Source organism: Myotis daubentonii, chromosome 10 (assembly GCF_963259705.1).
Source record: "Myotis daubentonii chromosome 10, mMyoDau2.1, whole genome shotgun sequence".
Taxonomy (NCBI): Eukaryota; Metazoa; Chordata; class Mammalia; order Chiroptera; family Vespertilionidae; genus Myotis; species Myotis daubentonii.
This window is the reverse complement of record NC_081849.1, coordinates 30,951,932-30,971,055: the sequence shown is the minus strand read 5'-3', so window position 1 is coordinate 30,971,055 and position 19,124 is coordinate 30,951,932. Positions and strand designations below refer to the sequence as shown.

Below are 19,124 nucleotides of genomic sequence, written 5' to 3'. Positions count from 1 at the left end.
TATAACCAGCAAGCCAGTTCCAAATTGCCAAGCCAACTCTAGGCCTCCAATTTCTTCTTTGTTGCTTATTTTTTATTCTATAAAAGCTTCCTACATTCTGCCCCATGTTGCAGTTCTCTGAATCCTTGGGAATGTAGATTGCCTGCTTTACTGTTAAAAGTTTGTTAAATAAAGCCTCAACAATCTTAAGAAAGAACAACAAAGTTGGAGGGATCATAATACCAGATACCAAGCTTACTACAAAGTCACTGTTTTCAAAACAGTCTGATACTGGAACAAGAACAGGCATATAGATCAATGGAACAGAACAGAGACCCCAGAAATTGACCCAAGCCATTACACTCAATATTTCACAAAGGAGGCAGGAACATACAATGGAGTCAAGACAGTCAATAAATGGTGTTATAAAACTGGACAGATACATGCAAAAAAACCCCCAAAAAACTAGACCACCTTATGTCATACACAAGAATAAACTCAATGGATAAAAGATTTAAATGTAAGCTATGAAACAAAAATCCTAGAATCATAGGCAGCAAAATCTCAGACATCTCTTGTAGCAATATGTTTACAGGTACATTTCCTAGGGCGATGTAAACTAAGGAAAAAATAAACACATGGGACTACATAAAAATAAAAAGCTGCATAGCAAAAGAAACCAACAAAATGAAATGGAGCCCACTGTTTGGGAGAAAATATTTGGCAATGATACAGCTGATAAAGGGTTAATATCCAAAATATATAAGGAACTCATACAATTCAACAAAATGACAACCCAAATAAAAAAAATGGGCAAAGGACCTAAATAGACACTTCTCCAAACTGGCCCAGAGACCTATGAAAAAATGCTCAAAGTCACTGGTCATCAGGAGAGATGCAAATTAAAACAACGAGGTATCACCTCACATCTGTCAGAATGGTTACCATCAACAAATAACTGCTGGCGAGGATGTGGAGAAAAGGGAACCCTAGTACATACTCTGCTGGTGGGGATGCAGACCAATAAAGCCATTATTTAAAGTATTAAAAAAAATTTCCTCAAAAAATTAAATGTGGAACTGCCATTTGACACAGTGATCCATTCTGGGAACATATAAGAGACCTGAAACACCACTCAGAAAGAATGTACTGCCCTAGCCGGTTCGGCTCACTGGATAGAGCGTCGGCCTGTGGACTGAAGTGTCCCAGGTTCAATTCCGGTCAAGGGCATGTACCTTGGTTGCAGGCACATCCCCAGTAGGGGGTGTGCAGGAGGCAGCTGTTTGATGCTTCTCTCCCATTGATGTTCCTAACTCTCTATGCCTCTCCCTTCCTCTCTGTAAAAAATCAAAATGTATTTTTTTAAAAATGTACTAGTATGTACCCCTATGTACATAGCAGCCCTATTTACAATAGCTAAGATCTGGAAACAGCCCAAGTGCCCATCAGTAGATGCGTGGATAAAAAAACTGTGGTACAGCCCTGACCGGTTTGGCTCAGTGGATAGAGAATCAGCCTGCGGACTGGAAGGTCCTAGGTTCGACTCAGGTCAAGGGCATGTACCTTGGTTGCGGGCACATCCCCAGTAGGGGGTGTGCAAGAGGCAGCTGATTGATGTTTCCCTCTCATCAATGTTTCTAACTCTCTCTCCCTTCCTCTCTGTACAAAAACCAATAAAATATATTTTTTTAAAAAGCTGCAGCAGTATGTGTGTGTATGTGTGTGTGTGTGTGTGTGTGTGTGTGTGTGTGTGTGTGTGTGTGTGTATATATATATATATATAAAAGGATCTCTTACCCTTTGAGACAGCATGGGGGTACCTAGAGGGTATCATGCTAAGTGAAATAAGTCAGCCAGAGAAAGAAAGTATCACATGATCTCAAGTCAGTTGTGGGATCTAAGTAACAAAATAAACTGATGAATGGAGTGGATCCAGAGAAATGGAAGCAGGGAAGTGTGTGGAAATCTCGGAGGGAAGGCAGGGGAAGGTGGGTGGGTGGGAGATAATCAACCAAGGACCTTGTATGCATGCATGCATGACCCATGGACACAGATGAGGTCATGCTTATATGGGGTGGTGAGGGCCTGGAGCGGGGGATGGGCTGGAGGGGGTTAATCTGGGGGGGGGGGGAAGGGGACATATGTAATACTGGCAACAATAAATAAAGATTTTACTAAAAAAAAAAGGTATGTTCATTGCAGCATTACAATAGTCAAGACATGTTAGCAACTTAAGTGTCTATTGATAGACAACTGGATAAAGATGTGGTCCATACATACAATTGAATGTCACTCAGCCATTAAGAAAACAATAAAATCTTACCAATTGCGACAACATGGATGGACCTAGAAGGTATTATGCTAAATGAAATGAGTCATACAGAAAACGACAAATATTTCACTTATATGTAAAATCTAAAAAAAAAAATAAAACAAACTCATAGATACAGAGAACAAATTGATAGGTGTCAGATAGAAAGAGGATTGGTGGGATTGGTGAAAAAAAGATAAAGGGATTAAGAAATACAAATTGCCGCCCTAGCTGGTTTGGCTCAGCGGATAGAGCGGCCGGCCTGTGGACCGAAAGGTCCCAGTTTGATTCCAGTCAAGGGCACATGCTCAGGTTGCAGGCTCGATAATCAGTAGGGGAGGGGGCATGCAGGAGGCAGCCGATCAATGATTATCTCTCATCATTGATGTTTCTATCTTTCTCTTCCTCTCCCTTCCTCTCTGGTATATCAATGGTAACTGAAAACAAATTTTTAAAAATTCCAAAGCTGACAGCAGCCATTTTAAATTAAAACCAAAGTCAACCAATGACAAACCTGATGCTCAAACACCTTCCCAAATTCAGGAACTCTCAGTAGTTGTGAGGTTATCCAGGCTTAAGGAACTTTGTGATGTTATCCAGCACTATGCAGCAACTAGAATTCCTAGAAGACACTAAATGACTAGAAAACTCTAACAACATAAACTGAACACTAAATTTGAGAAATCCTTGATAAATGTGTTCATTTTGTTTATATTTCTACTATTGGTCATTAGTAGAAATGAAAGTCAACAAATTTCATATTACCTGTAAATGTTTTTGGATTGATTCTACGGCCTATGAAAAAAACCAAGACAATACTCGTTGAAGTACTGGAAACAATAAAAGTGAACCTCTGTACAAGCATATTTTATGTAATACAATAGAGGTCGAATTGTCTGAATCAAATTACATATAAAGGGGAATTTCTGTAACTCTTTAAAGCATCGTCTATACTGGCAAAAACTCCAGTAATATGAATGCCAAAACCTTTATTTTGGACTTTTTGTTTGTTGATCTTTTTTAACATATACCATCATTAGTAAATGCCTAATACAATAAGATTAGAGAACCAGAATCACTGTCAAAGTGGCATCTGGTGGCCCACTGAATTGTTGTTCCTGTCTTACTGCCATTCCTCCTCTCCTTTTAAGGACACTTATTTTCTTGGGGATGTGCCACTTCTCAGGTCAGTATATTGCCATTCCAAGTGTGAAAGGTCCTTAACCTGGTTGATCCATATATTTTATCCTCTCCCCTAAAACAATCAAACCTCGGATTCAGTCATCTTCAATGGAAAGATGCCTGACTGAATTTTCTGGCTCACTTGGGATTAAAGGCATTAGAGAAAACAGGCAAAGGATTCACACTCAAAGGCTCCTGATATATGGCAGAGGACTTTGTGAACAAAAAGTGACTGCACAGTAGACCCCACAAGCTTAGGGGCTATTTGGCAGGCCTGGCAAGCCCAGCGACCAAAAGTAAGCACACAGGATGGTCTGATCGTAAATTCCTAACTGGACGGGTTATGACAGGTAGTCTCGGCCCAGGACTACAGCTTCCTTAGCCAAAGTCAATCACTTACCTTGAGGGAGCCCTGTTCATTGTTCTTATGCATCTAGGATAACATACCTTTGAAATATTCAAGTGATTTTTTTCCCAGACACCTCCAAGGCACAACCACCTACTCTGGAGACAACATAACACTTCATTGTTATCTTGTTCCGGCATACCACCCCTATGTGCTGTACATGTTAATTATTAACTATCTGTATCCACCAATGTTAAAGGATGCATGTTTCTCTCCATTTTCCTTTTTCTGCAATCCTGGGCATTTCCACGGTTTGCTTTCTCCTGCCTTTTTAATGTACCACCAACAGATTCCATACAATCTTCCTTATGTTTTCTCCTGATTCTAAATGTATAAAATAAACTGCCAAACTGCCATCCTCTACAGCATTTTCTGTCTGTTGAGATCTTGCTTTAGGGCAGTGATGGCGAACCTATGACACGCGTGTCAGAGGTGACATGCGAACTCATTTTTTTGGTTGATTTTTCTTTGTTAAATGGCATTTAAATATATAAAATAAATATCAAAAATGTCTTTGTTTTACTATGGTTGCAAATATAAAAAAATTTCTATATGTGACACGGCACCAGAGTTAAGTTAGGGTTTTTCAAAATGCTGACACGCCGAGCTCAAAAGGTTCGCCATCACTGCTTTAGGGAATGTCCTCAAATCTTAGCTCAAATAAATTCTTATAGAGCTTTCTGCAGATTTGGACATTCTTCTATCAACAACTTTAAAACAGCCTTTCTTCTATAACACATTTGAAAGTGTCAGAAAGATAAAATTTTGCTCAATATTTAACGTAACTTCTAAGAAAGGATGGAAGGACTCAAACTAGGACCTACTTATTCTATTTAAAAACTCATTTGAGAATCAAATAGAAGGCTGTTTCCATCCCCATCAAAGTAAGATCTATTAAATATCCAATAGTGAGTTTTAAAAAGTTATTTCTGTGAATCAAAACTTTCTAACCTTTAAGGTAAAATTAACATAGGTAAATTTTCAAAGTGACTTGTAAAAAACATCACTCATACTTTGTGTAACATCCTCCCCCCTCCCCTATTAATATATTTTTATTTATTTCAGAAAGGAAAGGAGAGGGAGAGATAGAAACATCAATGAGAATCGATTGACTGATTGCCTCCTATAAGCCCCACACTGTGGATCGAGCCCACAACTTGGGCATGTGCCCTGACCGGGAATCAAACGCGTGACCTCCTGGTTCATAGGTCAATGCTCAATCACTGAGCCAAGTTCCTTTTTGGGGGGGAAAAGTGGAAATCAGCATTTAAAGATATTTTTACTCCCTCCCTTCATATGGTGAAATACCTGTGTTAGAATTTAAAAGTTTCCTATTATTATGGACCAGTAGCTTGTCCCTTTGTACCAGTTTTATAGAGGAACACAAAAAGATAGTACAGAAGGCAGACTCAAACTAGTTTAAATTCTACTGAATGACACAGAGTGAGTTTTTCATTATAAATTCCTTGTTGTGGTAAAATATTCATAGTAAAAATCAATCAATGCTAATTTTTATTAAAATCAATGCACCAGTTGGCTCTCTAAAATTAAACAAACAAACAAACAAGGACTATTTCTCAGATGTCCTTCACAATAAGCAAAACCTCCATGGAGATAGAAATTGTGATCTGATTGGCTAGCATTATTCTCACTCAGAAACATGAGCCACCAGCATGTGAATTATGACTTAGTAAATTCACACCCAAAATGATGGGTGATGTGTTTGTAAAAAGACTTCAACTATTAATTTACATGAGGTTATAAAATACTTAAAAAAATATGTACATGATTATTTAAAAGGAGGTACTCTATTTCAATAAGAAATTAGTTAAACTCATGGTCATGTCCGTAATTTTAATGGCTAATCAGATCACTTGATTTCTCTCATTCATAACAAGTACAGATAAACAGAAAATGAGTATATCTTTAGTTTAAACCTGTAAACTTTTTGTTCATCACATGAAGCAACTTATTTTTGGGATTCACATTATTTGTAGATCAGGGCTCAGCAAAAGGAGGAGTTCCTTCTTTCATTGTCTAGTCTCTCCATGAAACCCAAATTCAAAAGTTTAAGCACTGTGGCATCATAGGACTTTAAAATGCAATTTCATAAATAAAGGTCTGTCTACTACTCACCTTTTGGGCTTTGGAGTGAAACTTTCTGAACGCATTCTTAAGTTATGTTACAACTACACTATTATATTGTAGTAAAATGGGGAGCCTCTTCTTTAGTTTAGTAAAGAAAGTTAAAACTACCCAGGCAAGAGGACATTTCCTCTTAGCATTTTCCAATTTCCTACCCCTCCATTCAAAAAAGGTAGGCAGGTCCTGTTAATTCAAAGGACAAAATGATTGCATTGCCAGATGCTGATGTGCACATACATTTTGAATTTAATATGGTATATCTCAGTCCATTTATACTTTTTGCCATGGCCATATAAGTCACTGACTGTGCACTTGGGTTCCCTTATTGCTGGAAAGATCAAATGATTGGCATCTGGGAAAGCTTTTGATGAGTTGGAATTGAGTAATTCCTCGCTCCCATATGCTTTACTTGTTCATAAGCCCCCATAATGGAGTAATCATGTATTGAGGGTCTTTCAGCTATGATACTGGGCTCTTGTTTCCAACTCCAGAAGGATATCTCTGGAGTTTTTGGATCAGAGATAAACACTGCAGTGTTTTCCTGTTAGACCAAGGTTGCTTGAATTGCACTAAACTTTTGGGAGGATGCTCAATAAATGAGCAGGGGGTGTATATAGTTAGGATATCTTACAGCTGTCTATTAGAATTTAAGGACTAATTAGCTGGGATCCACCTGAGTATATAGATGCCTGTTAATAAGGTCACAGGACTTTAATCATTAAGACTGTCACTGAGGAATATTTGGAGAGAAGAACACTTACTTTAAATACTGTTTTAAAAGATTAATATCGCACTGAATATAAGTTTTGAGTATGTTAGAAATTCTGGCTCAGATGCCTTTAGAAAATATTTTATATATATTTTCTGTTTAGTGCTAATTCCCTTTGTGATCCTTCTCAAAAATTTATCTCTATTGCCGAAACCGGTTTGGCTCAGTGGATAGAGCGTCGGCCTGTGGACTGAAAGGTCCCAGGTTCGATTCCGGTCAAGGGCATGTACCTGGGTTGCGGGCACATCCCCAGTAGATGTGCAGGAGGCAGCTGATCGATGTTTCTCTCTCATCGATGTTTCTAGCTCTCTATCTCTCTCCCTTCCTCTCTGTAAAAAATCAATAAAAATATATTTAAAAAAAAATTTATCTCTATTGTCCTGTTTCAACTCTGGAGACAAATATGGAATAACAAACTGTCAGAAGAACAGTATTCAAAGATACCAACATTAAACTTACTACTAAAAGCTCAACAGCTGGTGTCAATAAATGCTGGTGCAAAATAAAACAATTAAATGGTATATGTGCGATAAAAATTTGTTCAGTCTTTGGAGAATAAATGTCAAATGCATATTCAAAACAATATTATCACCACCACCATAATAAACTTAAACACAAATTTGAAAAGATGATTAAGACTTTTTAACCATTAATTCATAATTTACGCTATGGACAAGGCTTAAATCTACATAGAAAGTGAGACACTATTGCTAGTAAGTTATTTTCTCATATTTTATCTTTATCAATGTCCGAAAACCCAATCAATTAGCCACAGAATATTTTCAAATTGTCCATTTTAAGAAGCAATGCTACAATGATAAAATCAAGTCCTCTAGGTTTAATTCATGGAAGATGATACCTTCCAAAAAGTAACATTCTTTCAAGCCAGCCATATTTTTATTCCATCAGCCTAAAGAGAATAATGTCCTCCGGCAATTAGTGTTTTATAAATAAAGGTTTACTTTGGCAAACTAAAAATAATTCATGTGTAAATATTCTGTCAAATGTTAAATTAGCAAGGGGCACTATCTTACTCTAGTTTCCTTCACTGACCAATAAAGAATAAATGAATATTAGTTAAATTAGCTAGGTCTGGCCCATTAAGGAATACGCTTGCCCTCAGAAGGTATCTTTTGTATCTCCATTGGAAGGATACAAAGGAAATTCAGAATTAAGTGAGATCAAAGAATCAATCTGAGGGTCTGGCTCTTAAAAATAGGAAATGGATGTGTCAGAAAAAAATTAAAATTTCACTGTAATTCTCTCCAATTTCCTGTTCCCAAATTGCACATTTTCATTTCAAATTATAAAGAGAGATGAAAATGACAAAAACGAGTCCCTTTCAGGGTATATTTTTTTAAATCCTCACATCAAATACTGCACACAATTGTATTTCATATTTCAGATGTTCCACTAAAAACCATACTGCAAACAATAAGTCCTTATATAAGGATCACCTGAACAGTTAAAACAAGCAACAAAACTACACATAGACATACAGTAAAACCAAATGTGTTCACTTACTTCCTCAGTGGAAGAAGTTCAATTAAGAAATGTACGAAAATGGCCTTGAAAATCTGCTATACCAAACATCTCTACAGACAAGAAAAAATAAATAAAAAAACACTTGTTTTCCCATTTTTTCTTTAATACAATTGCCATCTTACATGACTATTAGGTGCCTTCTTAATAGTGTCTAATCTAATCTTTGTTGCACCAGTAGGCATCCTACGATAGAACTCTTATTACCATCCATGTTAATTCACTGTGGCCCAGCTATTCTTAAGGACAGTACACCTAACTCATGGTTGGGCCACAATTACTTAGTAGTGGTATTTTCTAAAAATGGATTAATGCACACATCCAGACCACATTAAAATTTCAACTTAGAATTCATATAAATTCTATTTCCTTTCTATAGTAGTTATCATCCCAGATTACAGTTTTCAAATCCAGCAAGTAGGAACAATGTCTTATTTTGTTGTTGGTGCTTCTTTCTTCTTTCTCTCTCCTTCCCATCCTTTCTTACTTACTTTATTAATCAGAAGGTTAAAAAAATGGGTTAAGAAAATCAAAATCTAGTAAACATCAAAAAATTATAGGTCAGCGTTGTCACAAACTCTTCTTTGTAATGATGTTAAATTATTTACAAAATAATTTTTGAAAAAAAGCGAAAAACCAGCACATGCCAATACTGCTGTTTATTTAAGCAACTGGCGATCCTCTACACTTTTGAGGCGTTTCTTCCGGGGCTGTACAAAGTCATCATCTGAGTCATCACTAAATTTATTATCTTCTGATTCATTCCTGAATTCAAGTTTAGGAAACCGTTTTTCTGGATAAAGGTTCTTTAGAAGTTCTTCAAAATAGCTTTCAAGCTTTATACCAGCACTGGCTACTTCTGAATCAGGCTGTTGGGTCAAAATAAAAATATAAATTATAAAACAGACACCAAGATTTAGACAGCCAAAAGTAATAAATTTCTCACATTTCTGCTCCCTTTTAACTTGAGATTAGGAATACCAGTGGATTATTTTGGAAAAATATTTATACAATGTCATTGATATAAAGTAAATAATAGTCTAGGGCTAAACAAAGTGTAGAGAAGGTCACATAAAAGGTAAACAAAAGTCTTTGACACATCTGGCTTATTCTATAAGGGCACAGCAGTTGCAAGACTGGATTCCCAAACAAAAATAAAGATGCCATAATCACAGTATTCTATAACAGGTATTTTCAGAACATATAAAATGTGGAACTTTGAAATGAGTAACCAATAAATAGAACAAGACTCTAAGTCTAACAGATATTTGGATAAACTGACAGATGAGAAAACATTAAAATTAAAGCTTTTTAGACCACATCTTTAATATTTCAAGATCAACATAAAAAAAAAAACCCACTAAAGTATGGAATTGTTATATTCTAAGAAATAAAGATAAGAATGACAAAAAATGCTTCTAGGTTAGATGAAAATATTTTTAAAGTGTTTTCAGTTGTCAGCTATAATTTGCATTTCCACTCAACATATAATAAACATCCTATCTAATAATAGAGAAACATGGTAATTAACCATAACTTTGCTACCCTTCCCATTGGCTAATCAGGGCGATATGCAAATTAACTGCCAACCAAGATGGCAGCCAGCAGCCAGGCAGCTGAAGCGAACAGGAGGCTTGCTTGCTCCAGTGAAGGAGGAAGGCAAGGTTCCCTGCCTGCCACTGCTGGGCTCTGAGCTGCTCTCTAAGAAACAATGTTGCAATTATAGAAGCTAAACCATCCCCAGAAACCTGCTTTCAGCCAGCCGGGATCTCAGAGCTGGAGCCGAGCCTCAGAGCTAAAGCCGGTTCTCAGTTCCAGTGACAGCCACAGAAGGTAAATCAGTGGTTCCCAAACTTATTTGGCCTACCGCCCCCTTTCCAGAAAAAATACTACTCAGCGGCCCCTGGAAATTAATTTTTTTTAAATTTTAATAGCAATTAAACAGAAAGATATATGTATTAATGTTTCTACCTTTTTCGTAAAATATAGTAAAGAAAGGTGTAAATTAGAAACATTGAAGTTTGAAATTATGAAACTATTTATTGAACTCAGAATAGAAAGGTAATACAAAAAAAGTTAAAACAAATGCACCTGTGGCCATCACTGCCCCCCTGGATCGCTGCAGCACCCACCAGGGGGTGGTAGCGCCCACTTTGGGAATCACTGAGGTAAATAAATCCCAGAATAAAAAAAAAAGAAAAAAAGGAGAGGTTGAAAGCTTCAGTCGCCTGCCAGCCTGAAAACGGCCCTCAGCCCCTCACCCAGACTGGCCAGGCACCCCAGTGGGGACCCCCACCCTGAAGGGGGTGTGACCAGCTGCAAACAGCCATCCTCCCCTCATCCAGGCTAGCCAGGCACCCAAGCGGGACCCCCACCCTGATCCAGGACACCCTTCAGGGCAAACCAGCTGGCCCCCACCCATGCACCAGGCCTCTATCCTATATAGTAAAAGGGTAATATGCCTCCCAGCACCGGGATCAGCGGAGCAGCAAGGCCTCACTGCCCTGGTGTCAAGAGGAGCCACGAGGCCTCCCAGCACTGGGATCAGCGGAGCTGCGAGGCCTCCTGGCCCCTGGAGCAGCGTGACAGGGGGCAGGGCCACAACCCCCTGATCCGCCCTGCTCTGTGTGTGCCAGGGGGCAGTGCCCCAACTCCCCTATCGGCCCTACTCTGTGCGTGACGGGGGTTGGGGGGGAGCTCCCCAACCCCCTGATCGGCCCTGCTCTGTGCGTGACAGGGGGCGGTGCCCCAACCCCCTGATCTGCCCTGCTCTATGCGTGACAGGGTAACGGAGCCCCAACCCCCCTGATGGGCCCTGCTCTGTGACAGGGGGAAGCGCCCTAATCCCGAATGGCCCTGCTCTGTGTGTGACAGGGGGTGGCGCCGCAACCTCATCGACCCTGCCTTGAGTGTGACAGGGGGCGGTGCCCCAACCCCCTAATCAGCCCTACCCTGAGCGTGACTGGGGGTGGCATTGCAACCTCCCGATCCGCCCTACTCTGTGCATGACGGGGTAGCGCCCCAACTCCCCAATCGGCCCTGCTCTGAGCCCGACCAGGGGCTGCACCTAGGGATTGGGCCTGCCCTCTGCCACCCGGGAGCAGGCCTAAGTCAGCAGGTCGTTATCTCCCGAGGGGTCCAAGACTGCGAGAGGGCACAAGTGGGGCTGAGGGACATCCCCCCCCGCCAGTGCACAAAATTTTTGTGCACCGGGCCTCTAGTCCTATATAATAAAGAGCTAATATGCAAATGGTCATCATGCCATCACGCCGTCACTGTAAAGGCTCAGAAACACAACACTGGGGAGAGAGGAATGGGGACCAGCCAGGCACAAATAAGCTTGCGAGAGAGGAATGGGGACCAGCCAGGCACAAATGAGCTCGTGAGAGATGAATGGGGACCAGCCAGGCTGCAGCCCAGGAGAGGGGCAAGCCGCCTGCCCTGCGGTCCTGGGTGAGGGACAAACCGCACGCCCCGCGGTCCCAAGCGCCAGCCGCTGGGGCTGCGGACCAGGAGAGGGACAAGCCACCCACCCTGCGGTCCTAGGCACCAGTGGCTGCACCCACAGCCTGGGAGAGGAACAATCCACATGCCTCATATTCACCAGGCTGGGTCCTGGGTGCCTGCAGCCAGCCAGAAGGAGGGAAGCCTGGGTCCTAGGTGCCTGTGACCAGCCAGAGGAGGGAATCCTGGTTCCCGGGTGTGGGGTGAGGCAAAGGCAGTTAGAGGCGGTCTGCCAGTAGGGGAGCAGTTAGGGACAATCAGGCAGGCAGAGGAGTTAGGGGCAATCAGGCAGGCAGGTAGGCGAGCAGTTAGGAGCCAGCAGTCCTGGATTGCGAGAGGCAGTTGGGCATCCCCCAAGGGGTCCCAGATTGGAGAGGGTGCAGGCTGGGCTGCGGGCCCCAACCGTGCATGAATTTTGTGCACCAGGCCTCTAAGTGGAATATAAATATGGATATAATCATTCTCTGACTCGAACATTTGGAAATTTACACTAACATAAATAGATTATCTTAATATCCTTGTTTGCTAATAAGATGTTTTGTTTAACATTGCTTTCAATATTACTATTAGTCTCCCCTCCCTTCCACCTCACCTCATTGAATTCAGCACAGTTTTGAAAGATTAATCTAAAGTCAGCCACAAAATCCTCAGGCTTTGTATACATGTAATACTCTTCTTGTAGTCTTTTCTTGATAGTTGACAAGTCCATTGGATTTTTAATTATTTTGTAATAATCAGGCACCTTTCAAAATAAAAGAGATACTATAATGTAAGTAACTAAATTCTACCTCATCCTAAAAAACTCTACAAGTAGTACCATAAAATTCAGATTGTACTATTTGTCATTGCTAAGAAAACCTATGCAATATGTGCCTACAGCCTTCCACACAATGGAAAATGTTTTGTATCACCTTTTTCAAAAAAGTTCAAAAATTATTGTTTTGTTTTGTTTTATTAATCCTCTCCCCAGGGTATTTTTTCCACTGATTCCCCTGCCCCCCCCCCCCCCCGGCCCCCCAGCCCCCAAGAGAGTGGAAAGCAAAGGGAGAGACAGAGAGAGAAACATCTATGTGAGAGGGACACATCTATTGGTTGCATCCCATGCCCTGACCAGGGCCAGGGATTGAACCTGCAAGTGAGATACGTGCCTTTGGCTGGAATTGAATCTGGGACCCTTTGGTGCATGGGCCCATCCTCTTATCACTTAGAAAACCAGCTAGGGCTTCACCAATTATTTTTTAACTAGAGGGCCAGTGCACGAATTAGTGCATAGGTGGGGTCCCTTGACCTGGCTGGCAATGGGGGCTGATCGGGACTGTCTTGCCCAGTCCTGATTGGGGCCCATTGGGGCCGGCTGGCTGGCCGGGGGGAGGGACCACACTGACGACCAGGGGGCAGCTTCTGCATGGTGCGTCTGCCCCCTGGTAGTCAGTGCGCATCAGAGCGACTGGTTAACCAGTCATTTGGTCAACCGTCGTAACGGTCACTTAGGCTTTTATATATATAGATTTAAAAAATCACCTTTTCCTCCTAAACCTCCTTCTCTATTCTCCTTCTTCATTAAACAAAAAGCAATTACTGCCGAAACCGGTTTGGCTCAGTGGATAGAGCATCAGCCTGCGGACTGAGAGGTCCCGGGTTCGATTCCGGTCAAGGGCATGTACCTGGGTTGCAGGCACATCCCAGGTGGGGGATGTGCAAGAGGCAGCCGATCGATGTTTCTAAGTCTCTTTATCTCTCTTCCTTCCTCTCTGTGAAAAATCAATAAAATATATTTAAAAAAAAAAAAGCAATTACTAGCCCTAGAGCAAGCATGTCAAACTCAAAGGCTAACACAGGCCAAATAAACAAGGTTTAAATTTATGTGGGCCACAAAAAACACAAAAGCTTCAATTTTCATAGAAACATAGGTTTATTTCGATAGAGACATGCTGAATACAAAGGGCTGAAATAAATGAGTGATTGTTAACATAAAATAGGACATTTTAATAAAAATTATTATTTTTTCTTGAACATTAACTTACCAGACATTGAATAACTGCACAAATTAATAAGCATAATGCAAATAAACCTATTTTTCTTGTTCTCCGAAAGCAAAATATTTCCTGTTGCACACACCAAACAAGTCAGTCCAAGACTAATGATGTGGCCATTGGCTGCTAAAATATTCACTGCTAGTATTAGTGGAGAGAAATGGTACGCCTGAACCTAAGCCACGTAAGAGAAATGAATGCAACACAATTATAGTAATCAGTCATTAGTGAACACTGTAGTTCGTTATTAATAGTTATGTATAACAGGATATTGTAAAAATTAAGTTATGAAATTTTTATTAAAACATTTCTTACATACTATTATATTGGCTGAGCAGCAAAAACATTCACTGTAGGCTGCATGCAGCCCGCGGGCCGTGAGTTTGACACGCTTGCCCTAGAGCATCAGCCTGCAGACTAAAGGGTCCCAGATTCAATTCCAGTCAAGGGCCCATACCTCACTTGTAGGCTCGATCCCTGACCCTGGTCGGGGTGTGTGGGGGAGGCAACCAATCAAAATGTGTCTCTCTTATATTGATGTTTCTCTCTCTCTCTCTCTCTCTCTCTCTCTCTCTCTCTCCCCTTCCCTCCCTCCCTCCCTTCCACTCTTTCTAAAAATCATAGGAAAAATATCCTTGGGTGAGGATTAACAACAAAAAATAAAATAAAATAAAAAACAGTATTTCTAAATCCACTATAATTAAAAAATAACACAAAAATGCAATGACTTGAAATGTTTTTGCTGCATGTGTTATAACAAATGGGGTTTGAACCCCAGCTCTGCTACTCAGTAGCATGCTCCTGGGTTAAGTTACTTACTTCATTGAACCTTATATATCAAATAGGGATAATCCTACCAACTTCACAGTTTTTGTAAACACTAAATGAGATGATACATATTAAGCAAAAGGGGGCTATTTTGTGCTGCTGTTGTTATTAATACCAAATGTTAACTGTAACCAAGATCATAAAAACCACCAAGTTCTGGGTTAAATTTTTAAGTGGATTAAGTTTGTATTGGTCACAATCCCTTTTTCCCCCCACATTTTTTGCCTGCCTCTTTTGAGCACAAAAGGTCCTTTCCCTAAAAGTATTTATTTCCCTCCTATCTCAACTTCTCAAAACCTGTTCTCAAGAGAGAAGTTCATTGTTTATCTGCTGAATATATTTACTAAGCTAATTTTCTTTTCTAGTTTTACATTAAATTTTTAAAATTTATCCAACTGTAGACTATTACCAATTCAAAGGAATTTTGGACATCAGAGAATAGAACATATTTTTAGTAGTACTTTTAGCACTCTAAGATTATGCATTAAAGCAGTGGTTCTCAACCCTGGCTGTACATTAGAATCACCTGGGAATCTTTTTAAAATCATTTCAGGATGAGGACCAGAAATCAGGATTTTAAAAAGATTCCCAGGTGATTCTAATGTGCAGCCAAGGTTGAGAACCACTGCATTAAAGTCTCATCGAACTTTCAATATGAACCTTTCTGAAGCCAATTTGTTAACACACATGCAACGCGAACACACGCCTTCTTCTATTGTTAAAGTCTACTTAATTTTTGAAGTATGGACATATACATCAAAATATGAACAGAGAATTTTGGGGATATTTATCTCAAATGGAAAGTTTTTTCTCCCAACAGTTAAGGAGATATACCTAAATCTCCTGAGAGGCAACTGATGGAAATCATTACAGAGAAAAGTAGGTAAAATGCATGAGATGAAGTGTAAGAATGTATGAGAAATGAATAGATGTTTTGGGCCAATTATATTAACATTAAAATGCATTTAAGATCAAAGGTTTCAGTATGTATCAATAAGCTTTAAGACTAGATTAGATATAAGAAACTAACTACTGAAAAATGGTACAGAAACTAGATGATCATAAATCAAGTTGCAGAAAAAATCACTCTATGGTGTAAAAATGGACAAAATGACATTAATACTTACAGTTAGAGGAACTGGATCTTGAAAAGCCAGGCTCATTTCATGGCAATATAGAAATAAAAGTAGGCGTTCACACTTCTAAGCAAAAAATAAAATGGAGTCACAGCTTATTTTTTGTAACAATGTCATATATATATCAAAGTACCAGAATAAAAATTAAAACCTGATGAATACAAGAAAAGTATTGATACTTAGAGTTTTTATCTCCTTCCCATTTACTGAACTGTACTGTTTGATAGCTTGGGGTTTATGTGATATATGAGAGCAGTCCTTTGTAATTATAGGAACAAACACATTATCACTAGAAACCCATTTGAAGCTCTTAAAAATAAATTTCCACTTATTTCTCCAATTTGTATTAAATTATCCTATCTAATAAAAGAGAAAAACGGTAATTAGCGTACGACGATACCCTTTTTCATTGGCTAATCAGGGCTATATGCAAATTAACTGCCAACTAAGATTGGCAGTTAACTGCCAACAAGATGGCGGTTAATTTGCATATGTAGGCACAATGCAGGGAGGCGAAAGGGAAAGCAGGAAGAAGCCCCCTGCCACTGACAGTGATCGGAAACCCAGGGGGGAGCTAAGAGCTGGGGGGCAGGGCAAAGGCGGCCCTGGGGCCGCCTTTGCCCTGCCCCCCAGCCACGATCGGAGAATCAGGCGCCTTTGCCGCCCTGGCCAGTGATAGCAGGAAGTAGGGGTGGAGCCAGCGATGGGAGCTGGGCACGGTCGAAGCTGGCAGTCCCGGGAGCTAGGGGTCCCTTGCCTGGGCCTAAAGCGGAGCCCACGATGGCGGGGCCGCTGCAGCTGCGGGTCCCCGCTGCCTGGGCTGGATGCCTAGGCCAGAGGCGTTAGGCCTGGGCAGGGGCGGAGCCTGCAAACACGGGGAGCTGGGGGTCCCCTGCCCAGGCCTGACACCTCTGCCGGAGGCCTCAGGCCTGGTCAAGGGGCCAATCCGGTGATTGGTGATCGGAGGGTGATGAGGGTCAACTCCTCTGGCCGAGGCATCAGGCCTGGGTGGGGGGCGGAGCTGGGGATTGGGGGGATATGATGGTCCCCTTGCCCAGGCCTGAAGCCTGGGTCAGAGGCGTCAGGCTTGGGCAGGGGGTGGAGCAAGCGATCAGAGGGAGATGGGGGTCCCCTACCCAGGCATGATTCCTGGGCCAGAGGCCTCAGGCTTGGGCGGGGGCCAGAGCCAGTGATAAGGGGGAGATGGGGGTCCCCTGTCCAAGCCTGACACCTCTGGCGGAGGCGTCAGGCCTGGGCAAGGGGCCGATCAGGCGATCGGAGGGTGATGGGGGTCAACGCCTGAGGGCTCCCAGTATGTGAGAGGGGGCAGGCTGGGCTGAGGGACACTCCCCCCCCCACACACACACACCCAGTGCACGAATTTCGTGCACCGGGCCCCTAGTTAGATAATAAAAGAAGAGATCTAAAGGTGGAGCCCTTTCCTGGTGTGTACAATCCTAAAGCCCTAAGGCAGATGGTGCTATCATGCACTCTGCTACTTCTCTGCTTATGTGGGCTTATACAAACGCTGAAGCACTATAGTGTGTGTCTGGCCCTGCTCTTGCATGACAACTTTCATACTCTTTGTTCTACTGAATAACTGAGCAAAGGAGCCTCTTTAATAATACAGAAGTGTTGATTTAATAGGTTTAAATGTTAATTACAGTTAAATATTTTAGCTGGCTTTAAGGTATAAACCTAGTACCACTGGGTGAAAGAATGGAAATAGAAAAACAAATTCTATTTCTCAACAAATTCTGAGGAAGAAAACCTATCTATAGTAGAAATAAAACAAAAACAAAAATTTACTAAAGGTAGACCAACTTTAAGAGTGCAGGCCACATAAAGGACACATATTCTACCTTGTTCAAGTACAGTGTCTAGAAAATGTATATGTAGTACTATGATTTTCTTCAACTAAAAAAGTTAGTCTGCCTCTAAGTATATTACTTAAAATCCCTATACTTTTGTGGAAATAAATACTTAAGAAAAAAGAAGTTAATGTGAAAAGCACACCTGCATTACAATAATGCATTTAACCAAAAAAACAAAACAAAACTGTGTAACAGTCTAGGTTGGAAATACTCACAAACTTACCCTTCTATCTATTGGTGTTAATTTACCAAGACTTTCAGTTTTCTTTTTTTCTGAGTTGTGACTGGGAGCATCACAATCATATTCAACTTCTGGTTTGGATAAGTCTCGGCAGAAAGTGCAAATCCACTCTCCACTGTTGGGGGATAAATTATTTGAATTATAATGCATTGTTTTGCTCTTCACCATATCTCTTTTCTACCTCCTCCATGCCATCTATGATACAGAATTACTTATTTGGCATGAATTTCAATCACTGAAGAATTACTGTATATCTACTAAGCACTCAGCTCCATCCTGAGAGAGCTGAACATTTGTAATAATACAATGCAAGAGCCTAAGTGGTATAAATATTAGTCTAGCTAAGGAGGTAAGAAATACATATACAAAATAAACACTTAAATAAACAGACACATTAGTCTATGGCTGATGTGATGTGTATCTCATATTTTTACCACAAATAATTTAAGACAAAAATCCTTCTTGGTACTATTCTTGCAACTTTGTTTGAAATTAAATTTTAAATAGTATAGCCTTTGAGGAACTGAGAGATTAACTCAATGCTCTTCTTCATCATCATCTCAAAGGGACTGTGAGACTTTGAGATATTTATAAATGTCAGTGCCTGCCAAATAAGATGCCATTGTGGCAGTTGTGCCTAAGGACCATTGTTCTTTATGGCAACCCCATGTAGTAAGTTAAAGTTTTTTTCTTTTCATAACACTAGGTTTTTGAGAGAAGCACAAGGAATTAGAGGCAGGGTATGGGAAGGAAACCCTATGTTGTAGGTTTTGAAGTATGCATTTGTGTCAAGTGGACTTTTATTTTTAAGGTTTTACAATCGTTTTAGGTTATAATAATTGTCACCCTTTTCTTTACCCCTGGTCTGTGTTATATCCCATTTCTGGGTCCTTGTTTTCCTCTTTTTTGGATTACTCCATATTTGATGAATCATATTGTAAAATAGCTTTTTGAGATGAGTATATGGAAATTAAATTTTTTTCAATCTTGCATGCAAGTCTAAAAATGTTTATTTAGCCTTAACTAGTTTGGCTCAGTGGATAGAGTACTGGCCCATTATTATTGACCAGTAGCCCTGCGCACGAATCCGTGCACCAGTAGATCGCTGCCGCCCTCCTGTAGCTCCCCTCGCACCCTCTCATAGCTTGTTGCCCTGCCCTCTCCTGTAGCTCTC

The 19,124-nt window shown here is 40.6% G+C and overlaps 1 protein-coding gene across 4 annotated transcripts in view; it reads right to left on the bottom strand.

Moving 5' to 3' along the window:
* Nucleotides 1-5,371: 5,371 nt before the first annotated feature.
* The window catches only part of TRIM24 (tripartite motif containing 24), a 121,463-nt gene continuing 107,710 nt past the window's right edge, over nt 5,372-19,124 (bottom strand). For 3 of the 4 annotated variants that reach the window (XM_059711903.1, XM_059711902.1, XM_059711904.1), the window contains exons 16-19: nt 17,933-18,065; nt 15,827-15,901; nt 12,431-12,580; nt 5,372-9,203 (exon numbers count right to left, since the gene is read on the bottom strand). In XM_059711903.1, the coding sequence (XP_059567886.1) occupies nt 8,994-9,203; nt 12,431-12,580; nt 15,827-15,901; nt 17,933-18,065 (568 nt within the window). In that variant the 3' untranslated portion in view covers nt 5,372-8,993. The remainder of the gene's footprint in view (nt 9,204-12,430; nt 12,581-15,826; nt 15,902-17,932; nt 18,066-19,124) is intronic. The other variant, XM_059711905.1, reaches the window with a different exon arrangement.